At 41.1% G+C, this 15501-nt stretch overlaps 1 protein-coding gene across 1 annotated transcript in view; it reads left to right on the top strand.

Moving 5' to 3' along the window:
- The first annotated feature begins 2743 nt into the window (after positions 1–2743).
- The window catches only part of SH3BGRL2 (SH3 domain binding glutamate rich protein like 2), a 44466-nt gene continuing 31708 nt past the window's right edge, over positions 2744–15501 (top strand). The window contains exon 1 of the mRNA XM_075747564.1: positions 2744–3028. Within this exon, the coding sequence (XP_075603679.1) occupies positions 2984–3028 (45 nt within the window). The 5' untranslated portion in view covers positions 2744–2983. The remainder of the gene's footprint in view (positions 3029–15501) is intronic.

Here is a 15501-nt window from a genome sequence, read left to right on the forward strand (position 1 = left end):
TTTCTTCTACTTAACTAAATGTTTGTAGCATCTGGTATTCAAGGCTCTATAACTGTAAAATAGAAATGGAGTTAAAGGTATGGCCTCAGGACATTTACCAGCAGTGGCTGCAGGATGGAGGATGATGGCCAGTCTTAACCTGTACACCCCCTGCAAGTGCAGAATTTCACATAACAATATCTGATGGGTTTTACCCTCCACGGACTAATAGTTCTCTGCTTAGGAGCCATGTAAAGTAAGAGGCCACTCTACAAGCTTTGAAATCTTCAACTTTTCAGTGTAATATTTCTTTTGCCTAACTTTCTGGATTACTGCCAGGACAGAACAAGTTCTCTTGTGTGTATGGAAACACTAACAAAAGAGAGAAATGGAAAAACTTTCTGGATTGTCAGCGCCCATGCTACATTGAAGTTGATACTGAGAAGTTGTAGGTGCAAGATATTTAGCCGAAAATATTATAAATTTACTTATGAAAATGGAGAATTACAAGAAAATTCATTCAAACACAGCTTGAAATTGTTCAAAATCTGTTTCAAAGGGTGTTTGAAAGGACACTTTAATTAAATTGCTGCATTCATGGTCAAGTAGTTGAATGCAAGCAGGAAGCCCCCTGCTCTGTCTTTGATGGTGTCTCTAAATATATGCGGAATAAGGATGCTGAAGCATTGGCTAGAAGTTGTGTCCAGCGTGATGGATGGAAGGTCTCCAGGATCTCTGCAACTTTGGCTCAATTTGGGTCTATATGAGACTCTGTTTCAGACTCTGCCACACAGTTATTGGTTATGTGTCAAGGTTGTCTCTGAGACGTAGGAGCATCCTTTTCTTCTGTTTGGTGGGAGTGAAAGATGTTCAGCACTCCTCAGAATTAGACTTTGCTACCTTTTTTTCTGTTTTGCTGTATGTAATAAATATATTAGAAGGCAAGAGTTATTAATATTATAATTTAATGCTGTGAGAGAATCAAATACAACCAGCTGTAGTGAGTTGCCCTGATTCTGTTTGTTTCATATAATAACAGTATGGCCAAACTAGAATATTAAACCCAGTATTTTATAGTAGGGAGTAAATAGGGAAGTAACTGGTAGTAAACATCTCCATCTTTTTTAAGAATGTGTAGAGAAAGATAGGAAAATATGTTGTCAGAAATAATCTTGCAGTGTGACAGAAATTCATTAAGTAAGGTAATGGGTATTTTCTAGCAAATTCGTATAATTACTTACCTATTACAGAGTTTTAACAAGTTGCTCAGAGTTACCTTACAAACCAACATAAAAAAAGTTTTCCTCCTTTGCTCCTTTTGCTGGTTGTTCACCAGCAATTAACCAGTAAAAACTTGGTGGTTGCTGGTTTATGATTCCCACAGTAAAAGTTATGCTCAAACGAAGACAGGAGCACTGAAGCCAGAAAATCTTAACCTTTGTACCTAAGTGTACTCCAATGAAGTTTACTCTGTTTTCAACAAGCACTCTTATGAAAGCAAAGTAATGCATAGTTATAAATCTTTGCAAGATTGGTACCTGAATTCCCATTACAGGATTAGACTTTATATTGCTGATATTGAGCTCCACTCCAGAGGACAGTGAAGTCAGTAGAAAGCCTCCCAATGACTTCCACAAGATATAAATCAAGCTCAAAATATGCACCAAGCATCCTGATTATTTTTATGGCTCTTGCTACATACCTTCCATGAGACCTGCAGGATTTTGAAATAAATTATCAATATTAAAATGTAAAGAAAGCTTTAAGGACATGTTTGGCAGCAAGTCAAGGTCTGCGCTTAGTCTGGGTGGTGTAAATTCACTGAGGGCAGTGGCGATGCAAAGGTTTGAAGGAGGCTGACACCATGCACTTCCCCATTGAGTGACACGGTGGGAAGGGAGTTTAGTCAGAGGGAATGAGTAACCATCTGGCTGCGTGTAGGGAAGTAAGAGGATGAGGGTTACGACTGTAGTAACACATATATGGCTGCTAGCTACATGGTTCTGAGTCCTTTAAATAAAGACAGGCCCTGTCCTCACAGACCCAAAAGCTGATGAGGGCCATAGGGATTCCCTCCAGTCACTTGCAGATGAGCTGACTGATGAAGGGTTATTTGGGGTTATCTGCTTATTCTGTTGATTAAGAACATCTGTTCCACAGCTGACAATATTGAGAACTGTACATCTCTACCAGGGAGTGAAAATAGCGCTGTTTAACTCCTCTGAGATGTATGGTCTAGGAGAATCCTCTTGCTCTGTGGCACATCTCCCTTGCCTTGTCCCTTTTGCCTGCCCTGACAGGAATGCCTCCGTGTGTCCTGTCCAGCACACCACCATTTTCCGCCCCTTTGCCGCTGTAAATTGGCAGCCAGCTGGGCCGGACCCGGGCCCGGCAGAGGGGAAATGGTGGCTTTGTCACTACATGCAGGACAGGAATGCTGGGAGCGGCCAGGCAGGCTGAGCTGTCAGGGAGGAGCAGCCCTTGATCACGGAGGGGATGAATTTAAGTGCATTTGTTGTTCATGATGCGCTGGGGCCACCTTGACCTGCAGGCAGCGCACCTGGAGGGTGGCACAAACCCCTTCTCAGCCTCTTAAACGCGAATTGTGGCACTTGGCAGCCCCGGGGGTTGGGGACAAGGTTGCCTGAAGCACGCAGGCTGCCGGCTTGGCTCGGTTTTCCCGGTGAAGCACGACGAACAGTGCGCTGTCCCCCGCCCGGGGAGAACTACAGCGCCCGTCGGCCCCTGCGCGCCGCCCCCACCTTTCCCGCCTCTCGCCGTTATCGCCTGCCTCCTGTCAGCGAGGAGCTGGACCCGGCTCATCCGAGAGGGGTTGCCGCCGCGGGGAAGGAGGTGCTGCGGGTGGCAGCCGGCCTTGGGGGGCGACGGCGGGGTGGAGCGGGGCGGCCCCGTCCCGTGCGGGGGGAGCAGCGTCTCCGCAGCCTTACTGCCCCGTCCCGTCCGGTCCCGTCGCCGCGGTGGCGGCGCGGCTCATGAGGTGAAGATGGTGATCCGCGTCTTCGTCGCCTCCTCCTCGGGCTCGGTGGCGGTGAGTGGGGGCGAGCGACGGGGAGAAGGGAGAGGAGCGGGGCGCGGGGCCGCTGTGGCCAGGGCTCAGCCTCCGGGGCTGGGGACAGCGCTGGGCGAAGCTGCCCGCTGGTTGTCAGCCGCCGGTCGCCGTTCCCGTGGTTGCGGAGCCTGCCCTCAGCTGCGAGACCTCACCCCTCACGCTAACATGGACCTGAGAGTCAGTATGCTGTTGCGAAACGCGGGTCTGAATTTGACGGGGTTGCGTGTGAAAAGGGGGGAAAAAATAAGACAACTACTCCTCCGCACCTCCCCGAGAGGCTGCCAAAGCTTAAGTTGTTCGTCAGTTGCTTTTGGCAAACCAAGCCCCCCTGAAACCTCTTTGTAGGGGACAAATATTTGGTGTGTTTAAGGGGTCTTAAAGGTGATTAACGTGGGCTAAACTTGCCCGCTGGGGAGGAGGGTTCAGCGCCTTGGTGCAGGGGGAGCCGGCCCTGAGGCGCGCTGAACCCGGTCAGGTGCCATGCCTTGGTGCCTGCCAACTACTGCAGGTTTAAAGGATAAATAAAAGGAGAGCCTAGAGACAAACTTCAGGCTCGTAGCACTTCTCTGCATTAACAGATACTCTGGAAAAGGTACAACTCCTTTCAAACTTGGTTTTGAAAGGCACCACTGGGTCCTCTGCTTAATTGAAGTACTTATAGCTTTCTCTTGTTGAATTAATTGGGCATGTGACCTATGAATTTCCATATTTTCATATAAAGTGACAGCTCTGATTTCCGTTAAGGCAATCTGAGCGTAAGCGTTCTACTGAATTTGTTCTTTAATGAGAAACATCAGAAGGATTTAGATATAATTGCTATTCTTTATGCTTCAGCAGTGAAGGCAGCGGCGTTTTTGCATTGCGGAAGGATGTAGCACTGTATTTCCCATCTGAAGGTTTATTGTGTGTTCACTTCCTTCAGCCTTTTACTACGCAATACTTGTTTTCAGTTCAGTAGCATGGTGACAGGTATGTGTTGTGATATGTTTTGGCAAGAATTGTTCAAAATGCTTAGTGGCAGCATTACAGCTAATAAAAACTAATTATCCATTTCAGTAGCCAACCGAGTAAACACAGAGCATCTTCAGAACTCTAAAGTCCATGTTTATCAAGCATCCATAATAGAAACATCTCCTTCCCTGCATGGGCAGTTGGTTCATGCTGTGGTAGCTGAAGATTGCTAAGTTTAGTTTCTGTTTCATGCCTCATAGCTTGAACAATAATGCATAGTTTTATATTTTGCTTTTGTTGAAGGGGCAGGGAAAAGGGCCACATAACTAGCTCACCCATATCTCCTGTTCTGACCAGTCTGCAAATAGGTTATTGATGGGAGTTTTTGATTCTGCCTTCTCCTTCCCCTGTCTCTGCCTGCAAGGTACATATGCTGTTAGCAGCAGCAGTATAACCCTCTTCACAATCTATTAACCCAGAAAACCAAATCTGAGGTTGACAAACAATTTAAGTTGCACATCAGTTCATTTGCTGACTTTTTTCTGGGTTGGACAACAAGAAGATCACATATGATACAGATAACACTTTGCATACCGGTGATAGTCAACTTTCTTCATCTAGGCAGCAGTATGTCCGAGTACAGGCTAGTCAGAGAATTGATAATTTAGTGATCGATGGTACTGTTAACACAGGACCAGAGCTGTGACATCTCTTTTCTGTCAGTTTTTCTTCATCTGTGTTATCACAGCATTTAGGAATGCTCATTATGGGCTAGGGTCCTGCTGTGCTCAGTGTCGCATCACTGAGGCTTTTTACTGTGGGCTTTGCAGGGGTTGTCCATAGATCATGGCTAAGTGATTGAGGAAAATGACAAAGAAAAAATTATTATCAGCTGGTTATGTGGGAATCTGCATCTGGAGAAAAGGGCGGTTACTGTATTGCACGTCTCTAAACAGGGAAGTTTTAAGCTAAAAATTAGTGAAAGGAAACAAAAGGTGTTTGAGTCATGTAATTCCTTGTGATCTCCTCCAGCCTTCAGCACAACTATGTCAGCTACTTTTTGGGATCCTATGCAATTCATGAGAAATGAGGATTTCCCTGTCTAGAGAAATGAGTACCCCTCTAGAGAAATGAGTAGTCCTTATAGATTTTACTCTGGCTCCTGCTAAAAACAGTGTTAGAATCTATGGTTTAATTTCCACCTGTAGGTCAGCTTGAGTCAAACTGTAGGCTAGCTGCTTGTGAGAGTGGATGTGGCTGACTGAGATTAGTACGTCCTGGTGTAATTGACCAAAATCTTATATATGTAATATTTGCTGATAAACTAAAAGCAGTATCATAGTGACATGATTCATTTTCTTAATCTCACTAGAAATATTTTATTAAATTACTCTTTATTTTAAAATGAAAACTCCATCTAGTCTCTAGAGTAAGCTTTTGGTTCCATTTGTTACCTCACCAGCAGTGTGCTGTTAAAGCAGGAGCACTTCTTAGTCCTCTTTCCTCTGTGCCTGGAATAAGACTGGCTTGAGTTTCCAGAGAGGGAGGAGTGAAGACAGTGATTTGTTTAAATAAAAATAATACACAGGAATTTCCTTATGGTGAAAGAGATGATATTACCTAGCAAATATAATGAGCTAAACTCTTTGTGTATGACTACTTTTGAAATCTTCAGAATACCCAGGTCAAATGATAAGCATTTGGCTGAAACATTCCTGAGAAATATACTGGTTGTGTAGTCAGCAAAATCTTCAGTTTGCATAAATATCACTTTCCCTGGAAACTTTTGAAATGTTTATTGATCCTGATACTTGGTGCAATTTATTTTGTACTAAAGATAAAAATACGCAGTAGTCATACATAATTATGAGTTCAGTGCATAAAATGTTTTGGGGGTCATTCTGGAGAATGAGAAAAGGAAATAACGGAGTGGAAGAGAAGTCACGAACAATGCGAACCTTTCCTCAGTTTGGTCTTGGACTTCTCCTTGCAGCATCTTCCTCACATCTGAAGGTTCTTAGACCCCTGAGAGGTTAACGGTAGTAACTGGTTGGTTGTGATATTTTTTTTTTTAATTAAACTTGTGAATATAAATGCCTCATGAGCTTAAAAGAGCTCCCAGATCCCAAAGCCTAGTTGTTGCTTGAGAGGAAACATTCGTCTTCAGTGTTAGGGAAGCTGGACTGTGGGTTTACCCTGTAGGGATGCTGTAGACAAGTTCCCGAGACCTTCTTGTGGGAAGGGAGGAGAGAGGCATTGTGTATATGTGTACATTTCTAAGTAACCTCCTGTTGTTTTAAGCATGCATTAGGCAGATCCAATTGAATCACAATGGGAAGCCTCTGAATAGGCAGGCAGGCATGTTTCTACAAGCCTTACTGTCTCCTACTTTTTCTGACCTGAATTTCTACTTCTTGTTGGTTAGCTTTGTCTCGAATTCCAAGCACTCCTTTGTAGGACTGGGGAGGCAGGCTCTGCTACTCCTCCCTGATAAGGACAATCAGTGTTCCTTTGTGCTTAGGAGAAAGGCTACATTAAAATTAGCGTTTACTTTTCTCCTTCAGCAGTGCTTCACTGTTTTCAGGAAATAGTTTATGCCCTCGTTTTTCATTTCACCAAATCATTCCAAGGTGACTGTAATTTAATCTGTTTCACATTTTCCAATCTATCAATAAAAATTTACACTTGTGCTACTGTACTACGTATTGACTCAGTTAAATGGTCTTCAGTGTTTTAAAGCAGCTCTACCTTTGACAGGAAGCTGGTAGTATGAGCTGAGTAACTCTATGCCTGGAATTCCTACAGTTGTGTAGAAATGTCAAACCAGAGGAGACTGCAGTCGTCTTGCAGTCAGAGAACTGAAGATCAGGTAAGAGGAATATCATTGAAGAGCTTTCAAATAATAGAGAAACTTCAAATGACTGTTGCACTTTCTCCTCTGTGGTAATAATTTATTGCCTTGGAGCTTCATCTGTTAAACTGAACAGATAATATAGGAAGTTACTGAAATAATGGAACAGCGGATAGAATCTACTCTGACTAGTGACAGATGTGAAACACTTTCCCATTGAAATTTTTGTGTCTTCACGAGATGTGAAAAACACATCACTGAAATGAATTCCATTTAGCGTACAAGGGCAAGTGCTGCTCAGCCATATTCTCCATGAGAACATGTTTAGGGGGACAGGAGGGTTTGGGGAGGAACCACACCAACCCAGAAAGAATAGGCTTTTTTAAATGACCAAGACTTGGACTTTGACTCTTGCTACTGAAGAGGTTTGTGGATTTTTTTAATAGGAAGCTTGATAAGATAGGTGCAGTTATAGTTAAATTGTTTCTATAGCAAATGTTGGTTTTATGAGACTAAAGCTCTTCTTTTGTTTAAGCATAGTATAGAGGTCAAACGAGTTGGAATTTTTGTTTCCTGGAATGACTTTAAATCACAGTGTAAAACATCAGAATGTCAGAATAATTACAGTTATGTTTGTTTGGTTCACGTGTTGTTGGATAATGTAGTGAAGACAAATACAATGCTAATGTTCTTAAGGCTAAGCTTGTCTCCTAGCAATAACGATGAATTTCAACTCCACCCTTTTTTGTACAAACTCATTGTAACTCAACATTTCTCGTAGCACTTCTCAGGAAGAATGTGTTTCTTGTTGAGAGGTTTGGAATAAATGAATTCAGAATATGTCACTTGGAGAATATCCACCATCTAACAGGTTTTTTTTGCCTCTCTGCACCCTAAAAGCTCAGCAGTCAAAAGTGAAAGTGATTTGGTTGATTGATACAAGTGCCTTTTGTGAAAAATGCATTAGTTATGGCGGTCAGTTGGAAGGATGTGATTTATGGAAATTCAGGTGCCTATGATATAATATATCAAGCTTTGCAAATTATAAACATAATGATTTTTTAATAGAAGTTTGTAAAATCAGATCAGAGCAGCAGGTGAGTTAGCTTTTCAGAAATGAGACAATAATCTTTACAATTAGAAGTGATTCTGCACTATTTATATGGGAAATAGCAGTATTTTAAATGCATAAAAACAGTATTGACTAACATCTGTCAGCATGCTGTTTGATTGGATCCTCCAGGCCTGATTTATGAATGTCACATGAACATCATACTGTATCACTTCACTTGGTCAAGATGGTGGTGCTTTTGGTCGTGCACAGGCAGAGTAGTGCTGTAGCAACAGCAACAATACTAAAAGAAAAAAGTTGGATTCTTGCTCAGTCATGTGTATCTGTGTCTTGCACATTAGCAATTATATCACGTCCATAGGAGAGTTCTGGGGACTTTCTGGATCCAGTCCCTTTGACTGACAGAATTAGTTCCCTCATCCTTCCCCAAGTTTCCTATTGTCAGGTCAGGCAGCTCATATTTGTCTTCGCTGGCTTCTGTCAGTCCTGCTTTGCAGGGTTCACATGGCAGAGTGCCTTGCTCTTGACTGTGAATTCTGCAATGCAAGGAGGTCAGCACTGAAACCTTTAGCTATTATTCATCCAAAGGACCCTCTGTGGATCTAGCACTCAAGTCTGTATTCCAAATAAGTCTAAATCCTAGTTACATCCTCCTGCATTGTGATGGAGAGAACTAAGAGACACTGGACGGTGGTTCACATAGCTTAAGGAATGTGTTCAGGAGGGAGCTGGGTGAGAAGCCTAGTCACAAGAATACAGGTGGAATTTAGACCATCTGTGTATGGTATTCAGTACCTAACTGTTGCAACATTCTTGTGTGCTCTAGCGCTTTTCAAATATTTACATTTCTTCTTGGCAGATAGATTATGTCAGAAATAATGCTACCTTGAAGAACACGCTTTAGACTACATAGTGTCATGAGCAGTAGGACGGTTGCTGACCTTTGATTACAGTTGTAGCTGTAATAAAACTTCAAAGGAGGTATTGTTCTCATGAGTTTCTGAAGACTGTTTGGAGTGTGTGTTTTGACTCTTCATTTACTGATCTGCTTTGTACAGACATATGGTTCCATGTCTCTAACAACAATATAGTAACATCTTCATTACAGATTTAGCCCTCTATTTTGAATATATTCACATGCATTGGAAAGAATAAAATGAGTGATAAAAGGCAACTTGTTCATTTTAAGAAGGTTTTTCCCCTCTGTTTTTCTATGAAGTACAGCAGCGTCAAAGTGCAAGTCCCTGAATGCACGTACTTCACAGATGGTGACCTGTTCTCCTTAATCTTCACCCATATCTTCAAAGCCTGGAAATTCATTTTCATAACTCTGGTCATAGTGTCAGTGAGCACAGGAGGTCACATATAACTGAATTTGTTTACATTAATAAAGGTAATAATTAACTTGCATGCAATTTAATGACTTTTGGATTACTTTTGTTTTCCACGTTGTTTTGTGAAATGGAAATTAATTTGGGCACATAGCTCACCTGTCTGTTTTCTGGAGAGTACAACCCAGGAGGAAAGGCAGGGAATGAAGCATATGCCATTCTTTTGTCATCCCCATTTTGTTGTCTGGCGTTAGTACATCAACATATAAACTGCCACTTATATAGCTGTCATTGTCACTTTATTCTGTGCCAACATTGCTCCTGCAGAGACAAACTCCAGCAGAGGGGCAAGGCAGGCAGCTCTCTTGCTGTAACACATTGGATCACTGCAACTGCTTGCTTCAGTGCTGCTGAACTGGGGCTCTTGGTACCAGCAACATTAATCTGGTGAATTCAAATTGAAAGCGTTTTCCATACGCAGCCTACTGCAGGCTTGGTGTCTGGTTTCTTGTAACTACAAAGGTCTCTCAGCCAAGTGACAATGAATTGAATTCTATTACGTTTGCGCATCACGGAACTGCTTTCCCAAAATTTGTTCAGCTATTCTTCTGTAAACCTAGGTCAGATAGTCACTTCTCTCTAGATTTTTTTTTTCAAGAAGTTTCTTATTTGGGAAAAATATGCTAAGCACCAGACCATCAGTACTTTTTTCCTTTCTTTTGGAGTTCAAGTCACTGCTGAACTAATGCGAATCCTGTGATCTGCAGTCATTTACTGGGATGTAGTGTCTGGTGTAGTAAATTGTAAGATGTGATCCAAAGCTTGTTCAAATTAGTGAAATCATCTTAATTCACCAGTTGGGCTTTCGTCCAAGCCAAGTGGCTTCCATGCTTACCATTAAACCTAAATGGTGTCTCGTGTGTGTGAAAACTTCCGGACTTTAATAATGTGTATTGTTTTAACTGTTTTTATTCATGTATATAAACTGTACAGTACTGCTGCCACCAACTTGGAGTTGCTTGAGTACTGTCTGCAAACATAAAATCCTCATTAGCAATAAGGAGATATGAACCTTGGGATATAATTTTCAAACTAAAATTAAAGACCTAGATTGTTGGTAGAACAGTTGTATTGGACTCCTAAGCTTCTGTCCTTGTGCAGACCACAAGAAGTACGTACCAGTTGCATGACTTACAGGCCATGTTCTAGGCAAGAAAACTGAATTTCCTGAATTATCACTGTTCTGGTAAACAGTGCAACTAGAAACAAATAACTAACTCTTGCAAAGTTATGTCTGCTTTCTATTCCTGAATACTTCCTCATTTTTAAAATGTAAGGATGTATAGATAAAATTCAAGCAACAGTGAAGGCATACCAGTAAATGTGAAAGCGTACTAGTTGAAGTTACTTGACAGTACCAAAGCTCAGAAAACAAAGCTTGCCAATGTCATGGAACAGTATTTATGCAGAGTAAATTAACTTTCTTAGTACTTATAGGAATTTTTTAAGTTCTTACATTCTAACTGATACATTGAATATTCTGGGTTTAATAGTCTTATCAAAGGTGAAGTATACTGTTGAATAAGTCCATTTTACTTGCTATATGAATGCTTTTGATTTTAATTAAAGCAAAATTTATATCTAGAATGCAACATGTTTCAGTTGACCGATGTTAGATTTTCTCTGGTACTGTGATTCTCTTATGTACAATGCACCTTCCAATTTAATTATTTCAGACATTTCTATTTATCCAAAGAGAAAAATACAGAAGAAATTAAGATTTATGGAAAAGTAGTCAGCATTTAAGGAAGTTTCTTATTGCATAAAATGAGGATCACTTTTATCTTTAGCAATCTGAGTTCAATTTGGAGATAAAGAATTGTCACTAAGCTGGTAACCTAGACTGTATCATTTTACTAACAAATACACTAAAGGCAACAGTTTCCTGACCTGCAGCCTCAAGTGCTGGCCTTTTAAGGGAGTCTATCCGGAATGAAGTACTGCAATCTTTATTTTGCTTGCAGTGTGAAAGCTTGGTAAGAATGATAATGAACACAGAAATGCTGTAGTCCTTGGAGGCTATTCTTAGTTGAAATCTACTGTATCCAAACCCGTGGTTATGTACCAGGTTAATTTTTGGTAAGTTTTACAGAAAATAGTTAACATTTTGCAGGTCCCTTAAGTAGGTGGATTTCCTTCTTGACAAGGTGAGGGGAAATGTAGGGGCAGTGGTAGTGCTTCTTACCTGTGACTGTCAATGGAAACAGCCTGCAGTTAGCTGCAATAGCTTGGAAGAGCTGCTGAGTTCCTCAGTAGCCATGATGATACTCTTTCCTTAATCTTCTCTCCTGGGGTTGGTATGTTGTTTAGTCAGCACCCGTTGGAGGGGCAGATGGAGTCAATTTAGAAACCTAAGTCACTGTTGACTCTCATTTCTGAAAACAAACATCAGATTTCAGTGGGACATTCATTTCAGTGGGACTCATGTAGCTGAGGAATGTGTGACCTGATCTTTCAAGGAATGACTCAAACTTGTTGGTGAACTTCAGGTGCGACTAGGAGGAAGGGGTGACTGAGATGATAGATACAAATTCATTTAACATAGTTTGTCTCATAGCAAGAAAACATGGATCCAAAGCCTACTTTCTTGTATTTCTTGGGCTTTAGGCCTCCATCTGTGAAGTATTTTAGGGTGAAATCTTTTGATACTTCTGTTCAAGGCTGTGGCAGTCCTTTCATTTAGGTGTGCTGCTTTTCTAGGAGAGTTATTTAGCACCACTCTGAAGGGGCTGAGTCTAAAAGTATGTGGCTATCCTTCTTTTGGGGTGATAAGAGCTATGGTGATGAGGAACTTTCTTAAGACAAGTTATTTCTGTCTCAGTGGGGGAAGAGGAAAAATGGCTTTTACAACAGTAGACAAGCTTATTTAGTCTAAATTTAATATTGTACTTCACTATAAAGTAATTGAATTTGGCATGGAGGAAGGGGAGTAACTGTCTTGCTAGCTGATTTATGACGAGAAGCTCTTAGGAGATGCAGGTTGTTCAGTGACTCATATTAATCATCAATAACAGCATGCCCTTCTGTTGTTTCCCATCTCCCTTGGATAGGATAGAGCTTGTCTTCACAGTTAAGAGTTCCAGTATTTGTTGATTTTTTTGTTTGTTGTTGATTTTTGCTTTTTTACCTCTGGGTAACAGACCCCACCATTCCTAGTAAGACAATGTGGAAAACTGCAAAATGTTTCTCATTTTACTGCCAGGAATAAACTTGCAGAAGTTAATACCTGGGAGTAACCTTTGCAAATGTGTCAACCTGCCTTTTGTTTGAATATACATATGTAGATGTGCGTTTTTGCATATGCACATATATTTTGAGATATATATATATAGTGTGTATGTTAGGTATATTTATATCTATGTACATATTTCTTAACCTTGGAATCACCAATAGATGCTAATTATCATATTAGTGGTAAAAATAAACCACTAATTTTTGCATCCCCAGAAGAGAAACAAAGATAACGTCCTGATGCCTCACATTGGTTGCTCAAGATATGTCAGCATCTGTCGGGGCCCTATGAAAAAATGATTGCTCCTTTATTTGAATGGCTAGACCTTATGGGATTGTAACCATGGACGTCTGTCTTCTGTGTAAGCTAGAGTGCTAAAATCATAGAATGATAGAATAGCCTGGGTTGGAAGGGACCTTAAAGATCATCTAGTTCCAACCCTTCTGCCATGGGCAGGGACACCCTCCACTAGACCAGGTTGTGCATGTGTGTTTTTCAGAGAAAGGCAAGTGAATTTTTGTGTGTCTTCATTTGAAAGAAAGCTTCCTTTGATCTGATGAACAATACAGCATCAGCAACTGAATCCTGTCATTACTTTGCTGCAGGGTTAGTGAAATTGTCATCCCTATCTAATCTAAAGAAATACAATTCAAGTATGCATTAAACCTTTGATCTGGATCTGCATCTCCTAAGGTCAGACAATCTTCCTGAAGCATCTCTAATTGAGTGATCTGGTATGTTTATACAGAAGCAGAGACAGGAGTGGCATTTGAAAGATTTAGATAGCATCAAATTCTTCAGTAGGACCCTTCTAGGAAGCTAAAATTAGTTAAAAAGGAGATACAAAACTAGTCTTTGATCAGAGAAGACAGCTGCCTTGAAGGCCAGATGTGCATGCAGTCCCTTCCTACTCAGTGAGACTAGCTTGCCTGCAGCAAGGTCTATTTTCTGGTAAAGGTTCCCAGAATTAGGCCCCAGGAGAGCCTAAAAATCTATGGGTTTATTCAGCATAGTATTCAGCGATACCTTTGGCTATGTGGAGGTGACTCCTGTTGGCCTTACAGGAGATGTGTCTGTAGTTTATGGGATAATAATCAGATGACTGCTGTGTTTGGGGATGCAGCTAGCCATTAAGAAATGGGGCTGCAGAAGTATAAAAGAGGTAGTTTGCACATACAGAGCTGCAAGAACACACGAGTTACACAGATATAGTTGCAGTTTTTGAAAGAGAAGTAACGTTGGCATTTGTTAATAAAGTTAGATGCCTCATTCTGCTCTCAGTTGAGTCAAAGGTAATTCTGTTATTGATCTGAATAATAGCAGTGGCAGTCAGCCCTAGTTTAGAGAATATCAGCAAAATCCATCATCTTAGCCTTATAAAAACGTACTGGTAGAACCTTGCGGTAATACAGTCCAATTTTATCTGAAATCTGACATTTGTCTGGACCTGCAAATGCATTTTTCTGTTTCTATTTCATATACTGCTGGGAAGACCTATAAATATCTGTAAAAACTTAGCACAACAAATTCTGAATGACTAGCACTGCTGTTACTGCTGTTATTTTAAAGTGTATTATCAGGGGTGTGTATATCTGTAGTTGGCAGAATTACACATCTGTGCTGTGTGGATAGTAGCTGTCAGGAGAAAATAGTGAAAGTAATGACAGCTTTATTTCACAAACTTGTTTTTATATCTCTGATCCTTCAGGATGAGAAAAACAAATAAATGCAAGCATACTCCTTAGGGAGAGGCTAGGTGTTTTTTCCAAGTGTCCAAGGGGTCTTGTAATTCTCTTAAATTCATGAAAGAGGATTAGTAGTTGTGTGGGAGAAATATGGATGTGACCTTGTGTTCGTGTGAGAACAGGGTTCTCCATGAAACCCGGTATGCCACTACTGGGCTAGGCAGTGCTGTGGTCTTGGAGTGTGCCTTAATGTCTCTTTGAAACTGCACCATACTGTCAGGAGATTCTGCTGCATGTGGTATCTTATGGCTCCACATTCTTCATCAACTAGCTCTTGTTTCAGAAATAGCTGGAGCTGCAGTTGGGTTTAATTGCATGTTGGGCTGTGTGTCCTGAGTGACAAAACAGAGAGGGCGCAGCCTCATGGGTAAGGTAGGAGATGGCCAGTGGAACTTACCTCTTGAGCTAACAGAACTGAGACACCACCCCGATGAAACAAGGCTAATTACTTACTACATCTCATGGGCTGCTAGGTGTTTTATCCATTCTAATAGATAAGTATTCGTATGCCACTGGGTTTTGATGCTTAAAGCTAATGAGAAGGAAGAAATATGACCCTTTTTTTTTTTTTTTAGTACCAAGAAATTTGCTTTTATACCTCTTTTGCAGTAAGTACAGAAAATATAGCTGGGGATGCTTTATTCATTGTTACAAAACAGTGTGACTGATAAATACATAGAGTTCCCAATGCTTTCAGTGCTCTGCTGACTCACCATGTCACAAAGGACAATTGTGTGTTTTCATCTTAAAAGTCTAGGTGGTAAATGTGTTACATAATAGGAAGTGTGTGTGAATTTCTTGTTACGAAGATTTTTTGGTTTAAAATTTTTATTTTTCTTTACAGAATTTAAAACAAAATAGAATTATTTCAGCTGGAAGGGACCTAGTTCAACTGCCTGACCACTTCAGGGCTGACCAAAAGTTAGAGCATGTTATTAAGGACATTGTCCAAATGCCTCTTAAACACTGACAGGCTTGGGGCATCAACCACCTCTCCAGGAAGGATGGTCCTTTACCTTCTTCGGTAAAGAAATGCTTCCTAATATTAAGTCTGAACCTCCCGTGGCGCAGCTTTGAACCATTCCCATGCATCCTATCACTGGGTCCCAGGGAGAAGAGCTCAGCACCTTCCTCTGCACTTTCCCTCCTCAGGAAGCTATAGAGAGCAGTGAGGTCGCCTCTCAGCCTCCTTCTCTCCAAACTAGACAAA

Source organism: Balearica regulorum, chromosome 3 (assembly GCF_011004875.1).
Source record: "Balearica regulorum gibbericeps isolate bBalReg1 chromosome 3, bBalReg1.pri, whole genome shotgun sequence".
In the NCBI taxonomy this organism is placed as follows: Eukaryota; Metazoa; Chordata; class Aves; order Gruiformes; family Gruidae; genus Balearica; species Balearica regulorum.